This window comes from Acinonyx jubatus, chromosome C1 (assembly GCF_027475565.1).
Source record: "Acinonyx jubatus isolate Ajub_Pintada_27869175 chromosome C1, VMU_Ajub_asm_v1.0, whole genome shotgun sequence".
NCBI lineage: Eukaryota > Metazoa > Chordata > Mammalia > Carnivora > Felidae > Acinonyx > Acinonyx jubatus.
The window spans coordinates 98,517,949-98,539,171 of record NC_069381.1 but is presented as its reverse complement, the minus strand read 5'-3'; the positions used below and the strand labels follow the sequence as shown (position 1 = coordinate 98,539,171).

Here is a 21,223-nt window from a genome sequence, read left to right as displayed (position 1 = left end):
GAGCTGATCCAAAAGGAGCCTTGGATTTAAATATGACATAGTAGAAACTCCAAATGTCTAACAAGTAAATTAAACAAAAAAGCAAGCATCAAAAAGATAAGGTAAGGGTGTAGGTTCAAGCCCCGCATTGGTTGTACAGATTACTTAAAAATAAAGTCTTTAGGGGTGCCTGGGTGGCTCAGTTGGTTAAGCGTCAGACTTCAGCTCAGGTCATGATCTCACAGTTTGTGGATTCGAGCCCCACATCAGGCTCTGTGCTGACAGCTAGAGCCTGGAGCCTGCTTCGGGTTCTGTGTCCCCCTCTGTCTCTCTGCCCCTCCCCCACGATGCTTGCTCTCTCTCTCTCTGTCTAAAATAAACATACATACATACACACATACATACATAAAATCTTTAAAAACACAAAAGAGGGGCGCCTGGGTGGCGCAGTCGGTTAAGCGTCCGACTTCAGCCAGGTCACGATCTCGCGGTCCGGGAGTTCGAGCCCCGCGTCGGGCTCTGGGCTGATGGCTCAGAGCCTGGAGCCTGTTTCCGATTCTGTGTCTCCCTCTCTCTCTGCCCCTCCCCCGTTCATGCTCTGTCTCTCTCTGTCCCAAAAATAAATAAACGTTGAAAAAAAAATTTAAAAACACAAAAGATAAGGTAAATGGAAAGCCAATTAAGTGAAAAGATACTACTCTCTCATCTCTACACTTATCAATAGAAAATTAATATTTATTAACCAGAAGAAGAATCTCATAACATGTCATTGTCTTTAACAAATATACATTAGCTACCTCTTTGAGCTTGCTGTAAGACTTGAAACTTTCTGACAGTTTGGTTCAGTCCACAAACCTCATAAAGTTGTTTTTATCCCTGTTACACAAATTAGAGGACAGTGGAGGTAATGTCCTGAGGCTAGCGGTCTCATTTTGTCCTGGTACTGCCCCAGCCCTCACCCAACCCCTACCCATCATCTATGCTGCTCCTTTTTCAATTCTCCTGAAGGGAGCTGCCCCTTCCCTGCTAAATAACATTCAATGGCTCACCAGTGTCCACCAAATAAAGGCCAAGTTCTTGTGCACGTTCAAGATCTTATTTCCTATACATCTCAATAGACTATAAAGAACAAAAACAGCCTATTCATGCCTTTGTCACCTCCTTGTCGTCTCACCCCACACAGAGTAGGAATACCTCCGGAGTGATGCATTTTCCATCTCCAGTAGGAGTATGGCAGAGGATTCGAACTTCACAACTGTTTGGACTGGACACTGATCCAGAGGGCTTAGGATTATTCTTCAGTTAATCAGGTATATTACAGATACAGATACAACAAGTCAAATAAAATTTCCCAGGAGCACAGGGCATGGCGGAGACAGAACACTAGCCACTAAAATAGAGCAGGGTTGGAAAACTTTTCTTGTAAAGCGTCAGATAGTAAACATTCTAGGCGTTGCGGGTCATATAGCCCCCCTGGCAGTGACTCACCACTGCTGTTTTATTGTGACAGCGGCCGGAGATAATATGTAGGCAAATGGGAGTGGCTGTATTCGCACAAATCGTATTTTAAAAAACAGGTGGTGGACAGCATTCAGCCTGTGGGCCATAGGTGGCCAACTCCTGAGACAGAGGGTTGTTCTGTTACCAAAGAGGTTTTGAAACACAAGATGCTGACGGGAAAACCAGGTGCTGACATAGAACGGAAAAGTTGAAATCAATGAACAAAAGTACAATTCTGTACTAAGTTTTAGACAGGAAAATGGAACAAGTACATAATTGGAAAAAGAAGAGGTTTCATGTAAAATGTCTCCTGAGTTAGGTGAAAAATTTTATTCAGTTCAAGAAAAGAGAAAAGATGACTTTGGGGCTTGGTTGCCTGAAAATTCCCCATGGGCCAAATGGAGCCGTGTGGCTTCTCTGAACATCTAACGTGCTGTATGAAAGCAGAGCATCCAGAAGATGCAAGGTGACGACCCCAGGGGATGGGGCACCATGTTGGTCGGGTCACCACTAGATTCCCTCACCCCCATCTCTGCCAGACACTAGGAGGTGCTCACTGCGAAATAATCGTTCCTGTGTTCTGCGCTGGGTGGTGCGGTTGGACATTTGAGTGTCTGCTCTGTGCAATGTCTGAGCCGGATTCAAACGTGAAAAAGTGCTGTTTGAGCTCCAAGCTTCTGAAAGGCGGGGCCCAGCTGAGGACAGAGGAAGAGAGATAAGGGGAAAGAGTAGCCCAGGCAGGGGACAGTACTAGAGTCTGCTGGGATTATCTGACAGGGCTCAATTCTGTTCTTTCTCTTCAAAATACCGGTTAAACTCCAGGTTTCTGCCGGGGGCGGGGGGTAGGCAGGGGGCATCACACTTTCTGAGGAGTCATAACTTTAGCTTTGTTTTCTGAAAAATATGCCACCCTACCTGAGAGACAAGAGACAAATGTGTTGACACATTTAAGGAAACACTAGTAGTATTTCAAATGAGCCGATAAAGGGAGAGAAACGTAAGGAACCCATAGGCTACAGTGGGAGTTCTCAGAGCCCCGGTAATCCCCTGGCAAGGGAACTAATTATGTTTGCAGAAGACGTGTGTGCTTGATAAAATAATTAAAAATAAATTGCTCTCCTTGGACATGCAAATCGCCAAGTGTTAAAGCAACCCCATTGGTCACATAGATAATAAATAGATGCGTTTTCTCAAGTCTGTTAGGTGGCACTGATTGATTTCCAATTCTGGCTACGATAGGGCCTGAGCAGCTTTTGAAACAAAGATGAAGAGACCTCAGGCCCAGTGGGAACAGTTGTCATATCCTGGGGGCCAGTTGTTAAAAGCCGTAAGCCATGCCACTCCCCAACCCCAGCCCTCCTGACCTTTCCTGGCTGAGAACTGGGGACTCTGAGGAGCCAGACTTGACCCAGTGATCCCCCTGGGCTCCCAGCCCCTGCTGGAGGAGGAGGGGACAGGGGCCCTGTTACTCCTCCTCCCCCAAAGAACTACCACGACACTCTGTGCTACTACCCAGTGCTGTCAGGTCAAAGAAAATAAGGCATCGGCTAAAAGCCAGGACCCAGATGGATCTTTTGGTGTGGGGAGGAAGGGGAGATATGAGGCCTTGGGGTTGACTGTCGTTAAAAAAAAAAAAAAAAAAAAAAAGTTTTTCCTAATGACCTAATAGTCTTATAGAGAAAAGAAGAAAAGGAGATGAGAGGTGAGGTGAGGAGAAAGAAAGAAAGACAGAAAGAAGGAAAGAAAGAAAACAGAGAAAGCGAGGAAGGGAAGGAGGGAGGAAGAAAGAGGAAGCAGAAACTCAGACTACAAAATGCTTTATAATTTCTTCAAAGAACCCATCAATATTAATTAGGTACCGTCTACACAGAGATTGTCCTTGAGTAGCATTTATAGATGGGATGGGGGCAAGACAGGATTTCTGCATTGAAGGAAGTCACATCCACATTGGGAAGTAGATCTGATGTGAATGAAGGGCATATTCCCAATTCCTTTTTGCCTTGCTGACATCAGGCCCCTTCCCACACCTCTTATTTGGGGGCAAAAGATTACCTAGAGCCAGTGTGACTGGACCACTCGGAATGCCTTCCTGGGAATCAGTGACATAAGGGAGGAGAAAGCAGAGGGCAGCCTCACCCCAGGCTTCGCCATACGATCGCAACTAATACCCAAGAGGCTGTGTGAGGGAAGTTCTCTCCTTACAGAAGGGGACCCTGAACCTCTGTGAGGTGCGGCAAATGAAACACAGGGTAAATCTTCTAGCTCCTGGGAGAAGGCAAGGGGTAGATGACTTAACACACAAAGAAACCACATACACATTCCCTCTGATTCCTAGGTAACTTGCCCAAGGCCACACACACCAAGAAGGACACAATCAGGATTCATTCACACCAATGCTCAGTCCAGTTCCAGAGCCCACACTTTCCATAGGGCTGCAGACGGCTCTCAGGATTCAATGGTCTTCCTCTTCCCTCCAGGTGGTTACCCAGTCTCCAGCCCGTTTCAAATCCACCCAGAGAGTCTTTTCTTTCAGTGCGTTTAGCTTCAGTGCCGACAACCTCCTGGCTTTGTGGTACAAGCAGACGAGGGAAATGAGCAGAAGGATAAACAGAATGCAGGGGCAGGTGAATAGGAAATAGAGTAAAGGTGTTGATGAGCAGATCCTGGAGGGAAATGTGGGCTCTGCAATGAAAAGAACAATAAAGAAGATAATTAGTCTCCAGCTTACCTGCGCTAATCAATGATAAACACTTGGGGGATTTATTGTTACAGGGAAATATATGTAAAAATAGTGGGGCCAAGTAGTGGTGGGCCCTTTAAATCGTATGTGGGCAGAGGAGTCCAGAATAGGGCTCTTCCAGCCTAGCTGCCCTCACCCAGCATGTCCCAACCACTGGGCGGGGGGTTCCAATGACCTACTTAAAACCAACAGCCGCGAAGAAAAATAAAACAAAAAAAGAAAACCTCTCCTTTAATCTTCTATCCTCAGAAAAGATATCTATAATTCAACCCTCGTTCTCAGCTCTGTTGCTGGTCCTGAATTTTTAACTGAGTTATTCCCACTGCTGCTGCTTAAGTGTGCGTACTCACATGGACACGCACGCGGCACACACACATGCACGTGTGCACACTCACACAGTGCGCTGTTTTTACACAACTACAGTGAGAAGCTCGGTCCGGACTCTCCTGTTGGGATCCCCCCACCCAGGCACCCTCCGTTTGGCTCCCCTCCTGTGTTGCCCTTACTGTTGCCTCCATCACGCATGCTCTCTGCATCCTAATCCTCTGGGTCCTCCTGACCCAGCTCAGACAACACTTCCTCTCCTGGGTCCTCTACCTGCCTCAGGCACAGTCCTTTCCAATGCTCCTCTCACATACCCCCTGGTGTAGACCACTTTTGTTCCTCCTTATCCATCTCCTTCATTCCACCACAGTTGAGTACGACTGGTAGCGACTGATAGCGTCATTGGTTTCTGTGTCCCCTGCTATGCCCAGCACTTGCCTGACAACGTTGGCTGATCTGAATCGAACCGGACTGACTGCAACCACCTGGGCAAAGGCTACTATATAAAGGCAAGCTAAAGCACACGATCTTCCAGCAACTGCAGTCCGTGGTGGGGGCAGGAGGGGGGCACTGTCAGTGCACAGACACGCCAGGCATGCACAAGCAGTCCCAAAGTGGCTCCTGGCCACACGGCCAGAGAGGCAAGGGGACAGGGCTGCAAACACCACAGGTTCCAGGGAGCAGTGCCTAACAGCCTCCATGCACAAAGGCACATGCTTAGAGAGACACCTACTAAATGTAGTCTTCCGATGACATTTGTTTATGACAGGATATTTGAACTTGGGGCTTTTTGGAAAACTGATGCTGATGCTGATAGTAGCTGTGCTTTTATTGGAAAATTGTAATGATATAAGCAAGTTCTTCTTCAGAGGTTAAGTTATAGGATTCATGGGATTATAGACTCTTAGAGATGTAAACGGCTTTGGAGGTCATTTCCACCAACCTCTACCGCAAGAATTCCATTTTTGGCATTGTTGATGCATTTGCACCTTGAAGAACGTCTCTTTGTTGGAAGTCAAGAAAGAGCCTCAAACATTTGTCCGGCTCCTGCCTTGTGAACTCCTGAAGGACAGAGCCCATGTCTTATGTGTCTTTTTATCTTGTACAGCACTTTGTCCATAGGTCATCAATGGAAACCGATGGATGAATCAATTGCGTGAGTGCATTGCACACACAGGAACCCAGGGGTGGCTGTCGTCCTGTTACACAGAGTAAAGACCATCACTGAACATGAGGCTAGCTCTGAACAGGACTTGACGAGCTGAAGGAGTTTGCAGCTGGATTTTCTCTGGTCTCATGTACATTCTTCGTCCTCAAGTTGGTTTTGGTTTTTGAAACGGTGGGCAATGATAAAGCTAGACTTTTAATTCATATCACCCTCTCTCTCTATATCCTATCTGACCCCTCTCTCCAAGGCCCTGCTTGACTACAATAAATCTCCCCAGGTCTTATCTTAATATATCTGAAGGCATGTGGGTAGGAAGGAGGTAGAAATGGCAGTGCTGAAAGAGACCGGAGCTGTAGAAAACAGCGGAGAAGAGCACTGGCCTTGACACTTCACGCTACTCGTACGCACAGTAGCGACTGAGTACCTCTTCCATCTCGAAGGGAGCCGGGTTCACATTCTGGCTCTTCCACATACTGTTATTGACATTGGACCAGTTACTTGCCCTCAATAACGCTTAGTTTCCTCATCGATCAAATGGGGATAATAATTTCTAGAGTCGTGATAAGATAATGAAGTATTTAACAGAGCGCTCAGCACATCTGTTGAGTCAGCAAGGAATAACTATCAGTACGCTGGTAGGAAAATCACAGGCAATGCTCTCCCAAGAGACCGGGTAGAAAACAGGGCTTGACCAGCTGGTTCCCCACACAGGCACCACAAGCTTGGCCACGTTCTTCCGCAGGCCCAGTCTCTCCCTCAAGTATCTGGTCCCTCCGTCTCCATGGCTGGGTGACGTTCCACTGAGAGTCGAATGATTACATAGGAGACTCTGACTTCCCTTCCCTATCATGGGAGGCAGAGAATTGGGAAGTGAGAGTCCACCTCTGTGTCACCATTGCTAGGACGGTGGTGCGATACTGAAGAGATTTGCACCAGCACGCAGAAGGTGAGAAGAAATCTGGTACTTGGCTTTTTTTCTTTTTCCCCTGAGACTCTAACCTTCAGTGTGAAGGGACTGCCAGAGGGCTTGGGTATCTTAATGGGGAGGAGACTACTCTGTGTGGAGCAATCTGCCATCAAAGGATAGCACAGGCGCTCGTCACAGTGCCGAGTTGGCCAACAGCTAGCAACTGTCAGCTCCAGTGCTTCTAAATTACCTCTCCTGGGAGGGCAGGGTTTGCTCTAGATCCCACAATCACCAGTCCCCACCATCTGCCTCTCACCCATATCTGGATTAGAATTAGTGACATCCCAAACTATTAAGGTTTGGCATTTTGAATCAATCCGAGTAAGTGCCCGATGCTTGAAGTACAAGGTCTGCAAGACAGAGCCAAAAGTGTAATGAGAACACTTCATCACGAGGCTTGGTTGATAACTTGCTCCCACGCACAGCCAAATACACCACGAGGAGCATTCCTTTTCCATATTACCTCAGAAGTACTGACTTCAGCAGAGGACAGATACCGGAAAGCGAGGGGGCTACCAATTCTGCCCCCACCCCAACCCAAATTCAGCAACGGACCATGCCAAGTGTGGCCACGGGAGACAGTTGGCTCCCACCAAGAAATGAAAATAGGGTTCGGGAACCCAATACAAGCGCATCCCAGAATGAATGGTGCCTGACAGTATCCTGTTTCATCCCAACTGAAGACTCGCTTGCTCATTCTTTCATGAAGCATTTATTGAGTACTAGGTGCCAGACTTTGTGGGAGGCACCGGGGTAGCATAGAAAAATGTATGGTCTCTCCAGAAACTTCAGTGTGGTAGGGGCACATATCTCCTTTGAAGGGTCACTTTCTAACTATATCCTTACCCACCTAGAAGCTGGGGAAGAGTAACAAATACATACAATGACAAGTAATCCAGTCCCCAGAAAGCCTTATAATCTTGCCTATTAATTAATTACACAGAATTCTCTAGAATAAGACATTTATGTCTGGGGTCTGAGGGTGAGGTAGGAAGACTAAGGTATCTCTAGCCCCTGCCTTGGCTTAGTCATAGGTAAGGAAGTCAGATGGAGAAGCAAATGCCAGGTCCATTCCATTCCCCCAGGGAGATGCGTCTTAACTTTTCTGTCTCCACTTGAGCCACAGTGCTCCACAGATTTATTAGGTAGTCCTAAACTAACCCACCCTGAAATTGCCACAGGGAGGTGGCAGAAAACCATCTGAGAAGTGGAGAGTTGGTAGCATGTTAGTCCCTGAGAAGGTAGCAGATAAGTTGGGAGGTGAAGGATTAGTAGGTGTTGACCAAAGGTGGCATGGAGGGGCACTGCAGTCAGCAGGTGGTATAGCTTCATCATCTTCCTCTCTGCGGCCTCTTTCCCCTCTAGAATTTTTTAAAGTGCTCAAGTCCCTACCAGCTCCAAACCAAAACAGAACAAAGTAAAACTTCACTGACACCTCTTGCCACTTATCTTCTCTCTTACCTTTACATCAAAGCTCTTGAAAGTATAATCTATATTTGATGTGTCCACTCTTTCACTGTGGTCTGCCTTTTCTCATTACTTCTCTGCAATTGCCCTGCAGTGTGAAATCCCATGGACACTTGCCCGTTCTTATCTTAATTGACCTCTTTACAATAGTTGAGTTTGTTGGCTTTCCCTTCCCTTTTGCTGTGCTCTCTGCTTTTGGTTTCTAGGATACCACCAAACCCTGGTTCTCCTCCTACCTCTTGGCTACTCCTTTCATTCCCCTTCAGTCTCCTCTTCTGTACTTCCCTGATCAATAGTATCTCAGGGATGCGTCGTTGGACACCATTATTGGCTATGAGTTGATGCCTACTAATCTACAGCTCTGGCAAAGATCTCTCTTGGAAATCCCCATGTCTATTGGGTAGAACTCTCTGGATAACTCACACATACTCCACACATCAATTCCAGCTCAACTTATTCAAAATTGAACTAATTTCTACATCAGACTTTATATTACCTCATTTAGTGAATGTCCCCACTAACCACCCATGCTAGAAACTTCTTATTCATCCTTGATTCTCCCCTTCTGCCCATTCACCCTCCACATGCACCTAATCAGTCTCTAAATCCTGAAGATGATGCTGCCTAACACTGACTGCCTGCTTTTCTCTCATCCCTCATTAAAGCACTGCCTTAATTTGGACCTTCATCTTGTCTCACCTGGGTTCCTACTATCAATTTCAAATAGTGCTCTCTGCTCTGTGTCTGCCTCCCTTCCAACTCATCTTTAACAGGGCTCCCAGTGGGAGTTTCCTAAAATGCAAATCTCATGATGTCACTCCCCTGATTGAACTTCGCTGACACTCCATAAGGTTCATGACTCAGTTCACCTTCCTTAGCTACATACGTGGGATGAGTTTGAGATCCATACCCTCCCATCTCACTAGCTGCCTCTCTTACCCTTGCGCCACAGTTTATTTTTTAATAATTTTTTAATGTTTATTTACTTTTGAGAGAGAGATGAGTGGAGAGAGAGAGTGTCAGAGCATGAGTTGGGGAGGGGCAGAGAGAGAAGGAGACACAGCATCTGAAACAGGCTCCAGGCTCTGAGCTGTCAGCACAGAGCCCGATGCAAGGCTCGAGCCCACGAACCAGGAGATCACGACCCGAGCCAAAGTCGGACACTTAAACTAACTGAGCTGCCCAGGTGCCCCTGCCCTTGCACCACAGTTTTTATGATCATCTTGCCTAGCCTTTCCTTTCCCTAAAATATGTCCTCTTCCTTTTCATAGGCCCCATACTCTGGGGAGTTTCCCAGATCTCCTCCCCACCCAGCCCTTCACCCCAGCCCTGCCTCTGCTCCTTGTGCAGCACCCTAAAACTATTTCTTTGATGACACCTACCATTTTGGACTTTACTTCCCCAACAGAATCTGAGCTCTTTGAGGGATGCCTGGGTGGCTCAGTTGGTTAAGCATCCGACTCCTGGTTTCAGCTCAGATCATGATCTCACGGTTCGGGAGTCTGAGCCCCACATCAGGGTCTGTGCTGACAGCACGGAGCCTGCTTGGGATTCTCTGTCTCCTCCTTCTCTGCCTCCTTCCCCACCGCCCCCCCCCCCCCGCTCTCTCTCAAAAAAATAAACATTAAAAAAAAAAGGAAAAAGAATCTGAGCTCTTTGGGAACAGACTCTGTAATACATGCTTTTGTGATCTCAGAAGCTCACATGGTTATTTATTGAACAACTTAAAATACTTTGCCATGGGGTGCCTGGGTGGCTCAGTAGGTTAAGCATCAGACTTCAGCTCTGGTCATGATCTCGCAGTTCGTGGGTTCAAGCTCCTTGTTGGCCTCTATGCTGACAGCCTGGAGCCTGCTTTGGATTCTGTGTCCCCTTCTCTGTCTGTCCCTCTCCCACTGTCTCTCTCTCTCTCCCTTTCTCTCAAAAACAAATAAACATTAAAAATAATAAAAGGAGTAAGAGGTATATATTAAAAAATATTTTGTCATATATATAGATATAGATAGATATAGATGTATATAGATATAGTATATACGTGTGCGTGTATCTGTGTGTGTGTTGTCTGTGTGTGTGTATAGCATGTTTGGAGGCATAAGAGGAAAGAGAGTTAACATTTCTTGAGCACTTACAATATCCATGGACTATGCTAGCTACTTTACACACATCTGTATTACGATCCTCATTTTATGAGTAAGCTGAGGCTCACAGTGGTTAAGGAACCAGGGTATGATTTCACAGCTCATAGGTGGCAGGGGGCTGTGATCCAAGCCTAGGCTTGTCTGATTCCAAACCCTGGAATTTCGCATCCCACCCCCCCCCCCCCAACTGCCTCCCCAACTACCAGGAAAGAACAGCCAGGTAGAGGAAGCAAAATGCTGTAAGCAAGGATTTACTTGGGAACCCCCACTGTGTCTATAACAAAAACCCTCAGCTTATCATGGCACAGGTTGTCAAGCTTCTTCAACTGTAAAGAATACAAAGACCTCCCAACTTTTAATGTTTTCTTTCCAGAGTTTATCTTCTAAAAACCTTACACCTGACTTGTAAGGATTCTACAAAGATTAACTATATATATATATATATTGCTGTGTAGGATCCCATGTCTCTCAGAGGAGATGTGCTTTTTCATCACAGAATATATATTTATTACAGTTATTATCTATTCTGCTACAAAAAGTGCTGATTCTACAGAGCCTAGGGATTCCAGGGAGAAACCATGTATGGAATGTGCTCAGGTTGTGGGACTTCCCGTAATTGTTGGAATAGAAGAAAAATATCTTCTGGACACTGGGGAGAAAACTTCTGCTGAAGAACACTTGGGGGAGGAGGATGCTGGAGCCCTAGGGAACAAGTCAGAGAACTCTGACTTCTGCTCTAGAAGCCTGGCTGGGGCGGGGACACAACTGTCCCTATTTTGGAGAAGTTGCCACCTATTCCCAGCACCACTTTTTCTCCCCAGAGAGTGTCACCAAAGCTAGCTGGTGTTTCAGGAATGTTACCTAGAATTGATCCTTTTTACTCTTGCTGGTGTGGGGCACCAAGGTCACAGCTATGCATCTCTGGTGTCCCCTTCCCACTATTAAGTTCAGCGCACCTCTTGCCTTTTCCCTAAACCCCACCAGGAAGGAGCCACTCAGGGGCATCTGGGTGGCTCAGTCGGTTAAGCATCCAACTTTGGCTCAGGTCATGATCATGTAGGTTTGTGAGTTCAAGCCCCTCATCCGGCTCTGTGCCAACAGCTCAGAGCCTAGAGCCTGTGTCAGATTCTGTGTCTCCCTCTCTCTCTGCCCCTCTCCCACTCTCTCCCTCTCCCTCCCTCTCTCTCTCTCTCTCTCAAAAATAAATAAACATTAAAACAATTTACATAAAAAGAGAAAGAAAGAAAGAAAGAAAGAAAGAAAGAAAGAAAGAAGCAGCTCAGAGATGAGCTGGCCATATTAGCCAGCACACTGATCACCAGGGAAGATTTACTGGTCTGGCTGGAGAAATTTTTGCTTTCATTAACAAATGCTTAATGAATGCCTACTACATGCTTGGCACTGTACTGGCTGGAAGGTTGCCCTCTTCTCCTTCACAGCCTCTTGCTCCACACCCCTCCTCAAGCTGTGCACTAGCTGAGTAGGTTGGCCTTCCCACGTGGACAATGGTCACTCTTGGGCCAAGGTCTTTAAGTAGCTGCCTTCCTCACTGGACCCCATAAGCAAGCTCCACAGGGCATACTTCCTTCTCTGATGCCTTTCAAGCTGCAGTCAGGTGAGGCCCACCCACCACATGACTATCGTTCTCAAAGCCCTGCTGATTTGTTGACCTATCGAGAGAGAAGAACATGGCACTTACTCATTAAGAAAAGTTTCGCTTTGGTTTGGAGGTGGGGAGCATGTAGAGGCAGTTGACTGCAGTGAGACCAAATGAAACATCCCGTCACCAGGCCCCTATCCCTCATTCCAACTCCCTCTGCAGATCCAAGCATTCTGAGACTGGAGAACCAGCCAAGGGGTAAAGATGTCCGCTTCGAACGTAATTTTGTTATTGAAAGGGATACGATGTGGATGGCTTTTTTGGTTCGGGAGGAGAAGGGGTGGGGGAAGCAGGTCAGATGCCCCTGACATTTCCGTGTCTGTGCCCGAAACCTTGCGTAGACCTCATCTGTCCAAATGAGAACTAGCAATCACTATTGACAGAAACTGCAAAGTCACTTTCTTTAGGGAATCTGTAAACTGCTTTCAGCAAAACGTAACTGGGAGGGAAACACAAGACAGGGTGGGGGACAAAGACTCTCCTGACCAGGGGCCGGGGCAGATTAACCCCTAGTTACCTGAAGGCAGCACCGTGAGCACCACATGCTGGGACTCATCTGATGCTCGGTTGATCCACGTGCCAGGGTTACCATGCGGCTCCCACTCTGTCACCTTGCACCAGTACAAACCAGCATCCTCCATTCTGACCCGATGAAGCTTCAGGACAAAGTCTGTAGGGGATGAGCGGTAACAGTACAGATGCCCCCCGAGCCCCTCGTCACCATACTCCAGCAAGCCATCATGCCGAAGGTGTACCAGCATTTTCCTTCCTGAATGCTCCCCGTTGCGCAACCACATCACAGAGTACAGAGAAGCCGAGCTGCCAGAACTCTCCAGGCTGCAGTGGATGGCCACCTCCGTGTGCTCGGTAGCATTTTCTGTCCAGTACACTTTGGAGACACGTACCTTGCTTCCTAGGAAATAAAATGGCAATAATTTAGAGAAGAATCCAGATTTTTAGATTGGGTACCCCCTCTGAAAGATCTAGTTCTCACTGAGGAGATGCCATCTTAAACTCTTTAGATAACAAGGTCTCTCATCTTTAACGTTTTCCCTTGACCCCTGTCCTTCTTCAACATTTGCTAGAACATTCTGTGCGATGAAGCAAACCAGCCGTTTCCCTTCAGCCCTACCTCTTGTCTGCTGAAGGCCTGCCTCTGAAGCCACCCAGCTTCAGTGGGTGCTCTGCCCTGCTGTTTTGCCTCTCCCTGGCCAACTCTTTCTTCTTCTGCCCAGATGGACCATCCAAAACTTCTGGCTCTTCCCTCAAGTCATTACTGCACCACTGCCCCTCATTCTTGGCAAATTACCTTCCTCCCATATACCCAGATATCATCTCAGTCCAAGATGCAGGGAAAGAGGAGGCTATCTGAGAGACTGAACATTTTTATACAAGTATTAGAATACCACTCAAGGAAAGATGATTTAAATTACTGGATTAGACTAAGTCTTAAACAGATTTTGACATTTACTTCTTAAAAATTTTCTCCTGGGGTGCCTGGGTGACTCAGTTGGTTAAGCATCTGGCTCTTAATTTTGGTTCAGGTCATATCTCATGGTTTGTGAGTTCGAGCCCCATGTCAGTCTCTGTGCTCATGGAGCCTGCTTGGGATTCTTTCTCTCTCCCTCTGTCTCTGTCTCTCTCTCTCTGCCCCTCCCCTGCCTCACAAAATAAATAAACTTAAGAAAAATTTTCCCCTCCTAACCTGCTGGTGAGAACTTCAAATGAAGACCAGAGCAGTTACTAACAAAATAAACTATAGTATACGCTAAATTTTCAACTCTACTACAAACACATTTATTGATCAATCTTAAAAAAGTTTTTTTTGAATGTTTATTTATTTTTGAGAGACACAGAGGGACAGAGCATGAGTGGGGCGGAGAGAGAGGGAGACACAGAATCTGAAGCAGGCTCCAGGCTCCGAGCTGTCAGCACAGAGCCCGACTCGGGGCTCCAACTCATGGACCATGAGATCATGACCTAAAACAAGGTTGGAAACTCAACCAACTGAGTCACCCAGGCGTCCCATATCTGGATTTTTGTTGTTGCCATATTTACTCTCTCCCTCCATTCATGGCAAAGTATGTGAAATATTAGTTTATATGATTCTGTCTCTGCTTCCTCATCTCAAATTCCTCCCTACTTTAATGCAAACACCTTCTAATTCTATCCCATGCTCTGGCCAAGATCATTAGTATGGGCCTGATTTCCCAGCTCAAGACACTCTGGTTTTGTTGTCCGCTCTGTGGGTTTTATCACCGAAGTCTATTTTCTTCTTGAAATTCTCTCCTTTTGATTTCAGAGAACGTGTCTCTCCTGCAGTTCTGACCACTCCTTCTCAGTATCTCTCTCTGGGGCCTCTTAACTCACTCCCTGCCCCAGGGTACACAGCTGGCCACCCCCAGCCAGCCACACCTAACCCACAGATATGTTTTGTTTGACTCCCACAGTCTTTTTTAAAAATTTGGATTAGCTGTGTATAGTCTCCACCAAGCGATATCACCAAAAAAGATGTTAGGCGTTTCTTGATGTACTAAAAGATTGGGCAACACTGAGCCCACATTTCCGGATGGGAAGGGTTTGCTAGCTTGAGCCAAGGAGCGGCTGCCTCCTTAAAGGGTGTGCGAACACTGTCAAGATTTGGCTTAGGCAACCGGGAGAAAGGGCTGCCAGCCACACAGATGGAGAATGTAGAAGTTTGCACGGGTCTTGTGGGATGGCAAGAATGATAATGAGGTTTGGGACGTGCTGCGCGTGAGGGTCTCAGGGGCATCCAAGCAGAAATGTACAACAGGCGGTTGGGAAGAAAGAGCTGGAGCTCAGGAGATCGGAGCGAAGTGTAAAGACTTTGCGCTATTTCATCGAAGGTGGTAGTTGAAACCAACACACAGTATTTGAGAAGTTCTGGAAAGAGCAGAGAATAATGAGACAAAGGGGCCCAGGATCTGTCCCTGAGGAGCACCCACATTTACCAGGGAGAAGAAGGGCCTGAAGAACACAGAGAAGGGGAACCAGAGCAGCAAGAAAAGAGAGCCTTATGCTCCACTACTGTTTGGCTCCACTACCCCCCCTACAGACCGTAAGCTCCTTAAGGCAAGAGCTGTGCCTTATTTCTCTTTGTATCTCTAACTGTCTAATACATAGTAACGTTTATTATAATCTTATTTGTGGGTGTTCCGTTGAAAATGCAATTTTAAGCACCAAACCAGACTAACTTCTTTGCATTGTGCTGTTGGATCTCAGCCAGTTCCCGAACCCTAGCCGTGACATCTGTCTCATTTTAATCAACCCTGGAGGTGACCAAACCGATACCAAGAGATCTAACCAACCCTGCCCACACTTCAACCGCAGCGCTCTTAGACCAGCGCACGTGGATGGAACTTCTATTACAGTTTTAAAGCTCTCCTGAGAAGAGGAGACTCCCTCAGTAAGCATTCCGACAGTTAACTACTCTTATTTGCCATATGTTTAGGCAGCCAAATGTTGAAAAGCAATTTCTCCACACATCCCTATAGAGTTGTACAGTTTCTGTTCACAGTGGGAGAAATATGCTTCGTATTACTCTCTCTTTGCCAAATTACAGTAGAGCCCCACTGGAATGACACAGCTTGTTATTACAGAGATCTAGAGATACGATACCCTGGGTAGCTGCATAGAGCAGGCTGCCAGGCTGACAGGCAAACCAATCAAAGGGATCTTGTTCCCATCCAGACTCCTCAAAACCTCAGATTGACTCACCTTACGTGACTCCCACGTCCTCTACTGGGCCACCAGGTCCTGCATTCATTGTGTAGGTGGCCACTATCCCTATGGCCCTGGGTCACATTTCTACCTTCAACATAATCACTCCATTGAAGAGCTGCCCAAGAGAAGAAGGCCATCCTACAGAAAGCCGTTGTGAGAATACACTCATGAGGTTTACCTGTGGGCCTGAGTTTCAATTCTGTCAGACCTGACTTCTTTTCTCCAAGCTTGTGCCAAGTGCCGTTTCTGGACAAGAACCATTCTTCCACAGCACAGTGGTATCTGCCCTGATCGCTGTCTTCCACATTCAGAATCTGTAGCTGAAACAAGTCCTGGGAAACTTTCTTGGGGTGGAATTTTTGTTGTCTCAGTAGGGAGTGAAATTCATCCCCATATTTTACAACATTGGTTTGGTCCATTTCCAGGATCCTCAGCCAGGTTGCATTCATGGAAATGGGAGAGAAGTACCAAATAACGGCTAACTGGAGGTCTCCAGTGGACTGGGACAAGATGCTACATTCTATGTTGGTGTTGGAGTTGATGAAGATCTCTTGGACTTGACTGGTTGAGTTCACTTTTAGCTTGCTCTCTAAATGAAAAGAATGGTGACAGTTACTTTGTTTTGTTTGTTACTTTGTTTGTTTTGTTTGTTACTTTGCTAGAAAATAGAATTTTAAGGCAGAGGCCAACTGGGACACTGTCTCCTCCATCCACTGGATGGGGGAATTTCCTCCCCAGCAGCCCCACTCACTGCCCATTGAGCCTCTGAACAGCTCCCCAACTGACAAACCAGTCCATTCCATCTTTGGACATCTCTGCCACTAGAGAATTCTTTCTGATATCAAGTTGAATCTTACCACTCCATACCTTCCAGCCACTGGTCCTGGTTCTACCCTTACCTGGATGAGTGGGATGGGAACATGGGGTGGGAGGAAGTGTCATACAGGAAACTAATCTCTTCCACATGATAATGCCTCATTATTGAAGCTTAGACATCTTCTCTTCTGTAGCATTTCATAAATCAAAGTGGGAGAAAGTGCCCCTATTAATGCTTTGTCTGTGTGCTCACTCTCCAGAGTACCCCCAGATTCACAGTTTGCCAAATGCCCTTGTTGGTATCTGCCCTTGAACTCAGGTAAACAAAAGCAAGTTGTACGTGGGCTATTAACATTATATGTTTCTTTGCAGCCAGTCAACTGTAAGAATCTCATACAGATACATAGTCAACTACCCTTCTATTCCAGCAGCTTTTCTGCTCCGTCGGGAAGATGAATGCTAACACCTGCCTTCCAAACCTTATTCTAACCTCTTGCTGACATCACTGATTCTGCTTTTGTAACTGCTTCTTGAAGTTGTCAGTAGATCCCTTTATTCTTCCTTCAACAAACATTTATTAAGCACACACTGTATTCTCTGTCAGACTATTCCCCACTCTGTGGCTACCTTCCTTCCGTGGGTTCACAGTCTAGAGGGAGACACTAGTACAGTCACAGAGGCTTAGGATTACAAGACTGTGTCACCCAAGAGTGACAGAGGTATGCAGAAGTCAGAGCACAGGGCACAACTACCTAACTCAAATATGGGAGTGTGGGGAGGCTTTCTGGAGAAGAGACCTCTAACCTAAGTCTTAAGGGTTAATAGGAATTAGTCTGATGGAGAAGAGGCTAAAGCGTTCCACACAAAACACATGACTTGAACAAAGACTGAAAGAGGGAGAGAACATAGAGTATTTGAGGGCCTGCAACTAGCTCAGTGTGGCTGGAGCTCAAATTCAAGATGGAAAGTAGGAGATGAGTCAATCAACAAGGAGATCATTACTAGTACAAAAGATGTCACTCAGCAGCAGAGAGAATGACCACTACCATGTCTGAACATCCACTCCACGCATCGGCACTGTACTAGGCACATCATCTATGTGTCACCACCTTCAACGTGCGCATCTTTAAAGAGCAACTTATGGATGAAGTACCTAGACTTGGATGGATTGTGTGACTTGTCCACAGCTATGCTGCTGTCTGGTGCCTGTCAGATTGAAATGACTTCAAAGGCTCTTGAACGCTCTGCCTTAAAAGAATGCAAGCCATAAAAGAAGATGCATGACCCAGCAGAACTTTGCCCAGGTTGTGTCATACTTTTTACCTCTCTGTTCTTTTACCAGCTGACAAGGTAAATTATATTTGACTATAATCATATCCTCTCTCTTATACATTCACATGGTACAACAAGAGGATAAATGTATTCTAATGGAATTTACGTTATCCATACCACTAATGGAGACATTCCAAACATTTAATGACTCATGAGGCATGGGCAGTGACCAATCCAAAAGAATGCCTCCCCCAGCTCTAGGAGCTGGTCCTAGAGGCCGCCTGTTGTGCCACATGGTAACTTGCAGGTGCTGGGAACTTATGGGAAGGGGGGAAGGGGCATGGAGCCACAGCTATTATTAGTCAGTGTGGAAGTCTGTCAATGTTTTAACAATCAGTATGGCCATCCCATGCACGTTAACTCAATGTCAGCCTGGATATTGGTTTTCTGTGGTGCTAACTTATACAGTAAGAACATGGGGAGAAGGTATTTTATGTTTTAATTCTACAAACTTACCCACCATGGGAGAAATGTGTTGGTTTGTTTTTAGAGCATGGATTAATTTCAGGTGGTGTTTACCTGGCAAAGTGATGGCTATCATCAGCGAGTGAGAGACGGCGGAAGCCCTCGGGGGGCCGCTCGTGTCTGGGGAATTTCTGGCGTAAACTTCTACTTGACACCGATAAACTCCTGCTTCTTCCTCCGTGGCATCGTGGATTAGGAGTTGAGAGTAAAATGAGGACTGCAAAAGCTTTGTCTTCTTTTGGAACTGAGATAGGAAATCCCCCCACTCAATAGTGCCGTTCCAGGCGATTCGAACGAGCAGATAAAAGACCCGAGATCTTGCTGGCTGGAACTGCCATGTCACAGTGAGTGGCACCCTGAGGTGGGAGAAGTCAGCCTCCACTATGCAGGACAGGCCAAAGGTGTTGGTTAATGTCACTTGGGGTTGACGGCTCATCAGCTTAACCTGTAAACTCGACTCTGTGGGCAGAAATAGATGGGAAACAGGATTTCTAATATGCTTATCAAATCAAAGCCTTCCTATTCACCTATTCACACAGAGCCATGCATTTGTACATCGGGAGAATCAAATATTTGGAGGTAAAAGTTGACTCACAGTACAGCCTGTCCTGAAATCTGTCCTCAGATTTCCAAAGCTGACCCTCTTCTAAGAGTGTTCTCAGTAGTGACAACAAACAGGCAGTGTCTCTCCAGCCTGCTGCTTAGACAGCTGCTGTCTAAGGGGAGTGGGTGGAGCACTCCCCAGCCCAGTGGCTGGCCTCCTTCCCTTATTTCCACTTACAGGCTCAGTGTCACTGTTTGGAACATGCTAGAAGACTCTGCAACACAGGGCCACAGCTGTCAAAAGCCCGAATGTATGAGGCTCAGCTCCACTGGCCATGTGTCCTCTGTAAGTCTACTCCAGGTCATAGGCTTTTGTTTTTAGCTGTGAATAACAGCCTGTAAGGGGCACCCTACAGATGATCTTCATAAAGATGAGTAAACTTTAGAGAGTAGTTGACGGACATGGCAGCCAGAAACGATGCTCCGTGTCCTGGGGTGTACATGCCCTAACTGGGGGGTTCAGGGTGACACACAATCAGACTCTACTGCGTCGCACTGCAGAGGAAGGTACCGACGACCCGCAAGTTCAGAAAAGGATTTCTTGGACACTTACCCAGAGATCTGATGGTGACCGACAACTTCTGAGTCCAGCTCTGACCTCTGGCCTGGTTCTGGGCACTCTCAGACACTCGGCACTCGTATATACCACCGTCCGTAATGGTGGTGGAGGTGATCTCCAGCTGGAAAGTGGCCCAGTCCGTTTTCTCCAGCCTTGTGTTGCCGTGGTTATTGAGTTCCTTGTAGGGGGCCCCTAGCTGCACCGTGCCATCCTGCCCCATGCCAGCCACGAACTCTGGCTGCGTCTGGCCCTGTGGGAGGCGCCACCATTCCACAGACAGGGGACTCTCGGTTCCATCTGCCTTGCAGAGAAGGGTTAATACCTCTCCTTCCCACACTGCTTGCTGCTTGCTCTTGGTAGATAAGGCCACATTTCTTGCTGTGGATTACAGATTTGAGAGGAAAAAAAGGGTTTCAAGTAAATGAAAACGTTTCGAAAACACATTAAACACATTAAAGAGTGACAGCTCTTTAATTAGGATTTGACTCGTTTTGTGACCAATCAGATCAGGCCGTGTAGTCCTGGACCACCCTCAGAAAAGAGATTGGCTAAACACTTAAATAGTGGGCACAAGACAATAGAAAGAATATCAGGAGAACTTATTTACACTTAAACAATTTATAATTTGCCCTCGTTTTTAGTGATTTGTTAAATCAGCCCTTCATTAAGAACATCTAGTTGGGAAAACATCTGGTAATATTTTCTTAGATTAATTAGGGTGGGTATATGAGCCTGAAAGTAACAAAACTGTGTTTATTTAAATTTCTAGTTTTTTGGAATTTTGTGTTTCACAGTTCAAAATGACATTCCTCTCCCTACTTATCTTTCCCTAATTAGTATGTGTTTTGAACAGGGAACGAGTGTTGGTAATTAGATTTCTGTTGAAATTACTGCTATTAGGGGTGCCTGGCTCGCTCGGTCCATGGAGCATGTGACTCTTGATCTCCGGGTCATGAGTTCAAGCCCCACACTGGTTGCAGAGTTTATTGAAAAAAAAAAAAACCAAGAACAACAGAATAAACAGAATACTACCATTAAAAGCAATTACTTGGGAGAAAATACACATATATAGATTTCTCTTTTTCAAATCATATATTCACATAGCTAGAGATATATTAATGGTTTGGTTGAGGGAAGATCCTTCTTACAGCTGAACTACAATGTTAAACTGCAAATATACGTCTGGCTCCCAGAAATTCAAGACACGTGGAAATGCAAACATTCGGACGCGTCCTGGGCAAGGTTTTGTCCTGGGTGCTGTGTGGGCAAGGCAAAGACATCTCAGTAGCTCATGCATCCCAGGCTTAAGGCCGAAGCCCTGGGAGTCAGTTACCCTGGGCAACACACTGTCCTCCCTGAGCCTCGATTTTCCTTCCTGCAAATACAAAGGTAATAATCGCACCCACCTTATGGCATTGTTGGGAGGACTAAAAGTGGTACATGCTTAAGGGCTTAGCCTGCCGGCAAGGGGAAGCTAATAGCTTTGGCTGTAATGATAGGTGCTTAGTGAAAGTGGGGTGGTTCAAAGACAAAAGAGAAAAAAACAAAATAGAGTTGGGATGAGAAATTTAAATAGGATCTAAGTGAATTTGCAAATTGTTCTTCCCTGCTGAGGAAGGAGTTTAGTCTTCTCCTGCTTTATATATATATACATATATGTATATGTACATATATGTATGTATATATGTATGTATATGTATGTATGTGTATATGTATGTATATGTATGTTACAAAGGCAGAATGAAGGTTGATAACCACAAA

The 21,223-nt window shown here is 46.2% G+C and overlaps 1 protein-coding gene and 1 long non-coding RNA gene across 2 annotated transcripts in view; one reads left to right on the top strand and one right to left on the bottom strand.

Annotated features, from left to right (window-relative positions):
- LOC128313965 (uncharacterized) overlaps positions 1-16,302 on the top strand; it is a 32,643-nt gene extending 16,341 nt beyond the window's left edge. Inside the window, exon 3 of the long non-coding RNA XR_008295186.1 lies at positions 16,113-16,302. This is a non-coding gene — a long non-coding RNA (uncharacterized LOC128313965). The remainder of the gene's footprint in view (positions 1-16,112) is intronic.
- CD101 (CD101 molecule) overlaps positions 1,257-21,223 on the bottom strand; it is a 39,320-nt gene continuing 19,353 nt past the window's right edge. Inside the window, exons 5-9 of the mRNA XM_053214666.1 lie at positions 19,457-19,840; positions 18,355-18,759; positions 15,866-16,276; positions 12,461-12,856; positions 1,257-4,161 (exon numbers count right to left, since the gene is read on the bottom strand). Of these exons, the coding sequence (XP_053070641.1) occupies positions 3,932-4,161; positions 12,461-12,856; positions 15,866-16,276; positions 18,355-18,759; positions 19,457-19,840 (1,826 nt within the window). The 3' untranslated portion in view covers positions 1,257-3,931. The remainder of the gene's footprint in view (positions 4,162-12,460; positions 12,857-15,865; positions 16,277-18,354; positions 18,760-19,456; positions 19,841-21,223) is intronic.